The 2,953-nt window shown below is 41.9% G+C and overlaps 1 protein-coding gene across 1 annotated transcript; it reads left to right on the forward strand.

Moving 5' to 3' along the window:
- Positions 1 to 42: 42 nt before the first annotated feature.
- Positions 43 to 2,242, forward strand: ETH_00010045 (lung seven transmembrane receptor domain-containing protein, putative; the record flags this gene model as incomplete). Its single annotated transcript, XM_013379126.1, has 3 exons — positions 43 to 835; positions 1,806 to 1,938; positions 2,207 to 2,242. Coding segments are annotated over 3 exons (962 nt in total), but the record flags the coding sequence as incomplete, so codon positions are not given.
- Between the last annotated feature and the right edge of the window lie 711 nt (positions 2,243 to 2,953).

Here is a 2,953-nt window from a genome sequence, read left to right on the forward strand (position 1 = left end):
CGTTTTGCTGCGGGGGCCCTTTTGCTGCTGGAGGCTTTGCAGCAACTAAGGAGTGTCCGTATCCCTACGCGCTGCGGCGCTCCTTCTGGAGCAGCAGCAGCAGCAGCAGCAGCAGCAGCAGCAGCAGCGGCAGCAGCGGCGGCAGCAGCAGCAGCGGGGAGGAGGCGGTTGAGGAGTATGAGGGCGAGGAGGTGTACGTGGTGCCTGTGGGCCTGCACAGCAGCACGCTGCAGCAGCAGCAGCAGCAGCAGCAGCAGCAGGGGGCTGTTGCGGGCGCCGCTGGAAGCGCTTTAAGCGGAGCAGCAGCAGCAGCAGCAGCAGCAGCAGCGAGGGAGCGCCAGTTCAGCGTGCGGGACAGCGGAATTTACTTTTTGATAACAGCAAATTGCGGACCTTTAAATGATTTGAAAATGGAAGGAAAAGTTTCAGTAAAAAGTCCCTTGGGTTTGCTGCCAGGGTATTTGTACCCCGCGTTAGCTGCGGACTTGCTGCTGCTGCTGCTGCACCTGGCAGCAGCAGCAGCGTGGGGCCTGCTGCTGTGCTGCAACCGCAGCAACATCATAAAGCTGCACGTGCTGATTGCTGCTGCTGCTGCAGTGGGGCTCGCGGAGACCGCTGCTGCCTTCGGGTGTACGTACACCTGGATAGGGGGCCCCCCGGGGCCCCTGCTGCTGCTGCTTGCTGCTGCTCTTTCCCTCAGCAAATACATTTCTCTTTATTTGCTGCTGCTGCTGGGGGCCCTCGGCTGGTCCATTACAAAACCTTTTTTGGAGAAAAAAACTCTCAACAAAGTCTTCTTTCTCGTCGCCGCCTACATAGCCCTGTACTCTTTGAGGTAATTATTTATTTTTTGTTTTTTGTTTTCTTTTTTTTAATTCTTTTTTAGTCAAAGTCTCTTCAAACTTGGCTTTCTTTTTCTATTTTTTATTTCCCTTTTAATGGTCTAGTTCGTTTTAAAATCCGATTACCACTTTCTCTTTTTTTAGTTTTTTAAATTCGTTTTTAGTCAAGCTGCATTCAAACTTTCTGTTTTGCTCTATTTTTAATTTCCTTTTTAATGATCTAAATTGTTTTGAAATCCGATTATTACTTTCTGTTTTTTATTTTTTTAATTCTCTTTTAATAAGTTCTCCCCGAACTCAGTGTTCTTATTTATAACGAATTAATGATTTAATTAGTTAATTATTAAATTGCTTATGTATTTAATTATTTAATTGTTTAATTATTTAATTGTTTAATTGTCAGATTGGTATTAATTAATTATCGATTAATAATGAATAACAATTATTTTAAAATGAATTTAAATTAATTTCAAATTAAAGTTTATTTACTTTTGCTGTTTTCCTCTTTTTCATGTCTTCGTACTGGCCTCTGGTGGCACCGCCAAACAAAAAATAGCATTTTATTTATTTGTTTAATTATTTATTTTATTTTATTCTATTGTACTTTATTTATGTATTTATTATTCATATATTTTCTTTTTATTTATTTATTTATTTATGTGTTTATTTATTTATTTCTTTTTTGTCTAACACCTTTTGTATGTTTATAGCTTTCATCTGTCATTTTTAATTTGTTGCTGTTCATTGCCTCATCCTGAGGGTTTAGGTTTTAGGGTTTAGGGTTTAGGGTTTAGGGTTTAAGATTCAAGTTTTATACCTAAGCGGTTTAAGGCTTAAGATTCAGAGTTCAAGGCTTATTGTCTACGATTTGGTCAAGGGCTCAGGGGTTGTTAGGGTTTAGGGTTTAGGGTTTAGGGTTTAGGGTTTAGGGTTTAGGGTTTAGGGTTTAGGGTTTGTTTGCAGGCAAATAACAACTGCGTCTGAAGTTTCCGCCACGCAGTCCTTCTACAGATCTCTTTTTGTTTTGTGTCCTCTTTCCATTTTAAATGTAATTGTTTTCTACTGGATCTTCTCCGCACTTCACGACAACATCGAGGTCTGGCCAGGGTTTAGGGTTTAGGGTTTAGGGTTTAGGGTTTAGGGTTTAGGGTTTAGGGTTTAGGGTTTGGTGTCTGGGGTTTAGGATTTGGGGCTAAGGGTTTAGGTTTTAGGGTTTAGGGTTTGGGGTTTGGGGTTTAGGGTTTGGGGTTTAGGGTTTGGGCTTAAGGGTTTGGGGTTAATGGTTTAGGGTTTGGGGCTAAGGGTTTAGGGTTTAGGGTTTAGGGTTTAGGGTTTAGGGCTTAGGGTTTAGGGCTGGGGTTTAGGACTGCGGGCTGTGCTCTTCGACGTCTGGGGTTTAGGGTTTAGGGTTTAGGGTTTAGGGTTTAGGGTATCGTTCTGTTCAGCAAAAGAATTAAAACAAATCAAAACAAAATAAAACAAATTAAAACAAATTAAAGCCAATTAAAATGAATCAAAATGAAATAAAACAAAATAAAAGAAATTAAAAGGAATTTAAAGAAATAAAAGGAATAAAATAAATTTAAAAATAAGAGTGAACTGTTTGCTGCAGCTGCTGGTAAGAAACAAGCAGCACGAAAAGCTGCAGATTTATTGGCGGCTGCTGCTGCTGCTGTTTGGGGCTCTTTTTTTTGCTGCTACTTTGCTGCTGCTGCAGCTCTGCTTTGCTTCCTTGGTGAGAACTGCTGCTGCTGCTGCCCTTGCTGCACTCCCAAACCCTAAACCCTAGAAACCCCAAACCCTAAATCCTAGAAACCCTAAACCCTCGAAACCCAGAAGTCCTAAACCCTAGGCTCCTCGCGTCAACCACAAACCCTAAACCCTAAACCCTAGACGGGGGACTGTGTGGACAGAAGCAAATACAAGCCCTAAACCCTAAACCCTAGCCTCAGCCATTAGCCCCCAAACCCTAAACCCCAAACCCTAAACCCTAAACCCTGCGCAGCTGCAGCGGCCCCTTCTGCAGCAACCAGCTGCTGCCACTCCCCCCTTCTAATCCAATTAATTAATTTATTTATTTATTTATTTAGTTATTTATTTATATATTATTT

Source organism: Eimeria tenella, genomic scaffold (genome assembly GCF_000499545.2).
Source record: "Eimeria tenella Houghton genomic scaffold, Eth_scaff1458, whole genome shotgun sequence".
NCBI classification, from domain to species: Eukaryota; Apicomplexa; class Conoidasida; order Eucoccidiorida; family Eimeriidae; genus Eimeria; species Eimeria tenella.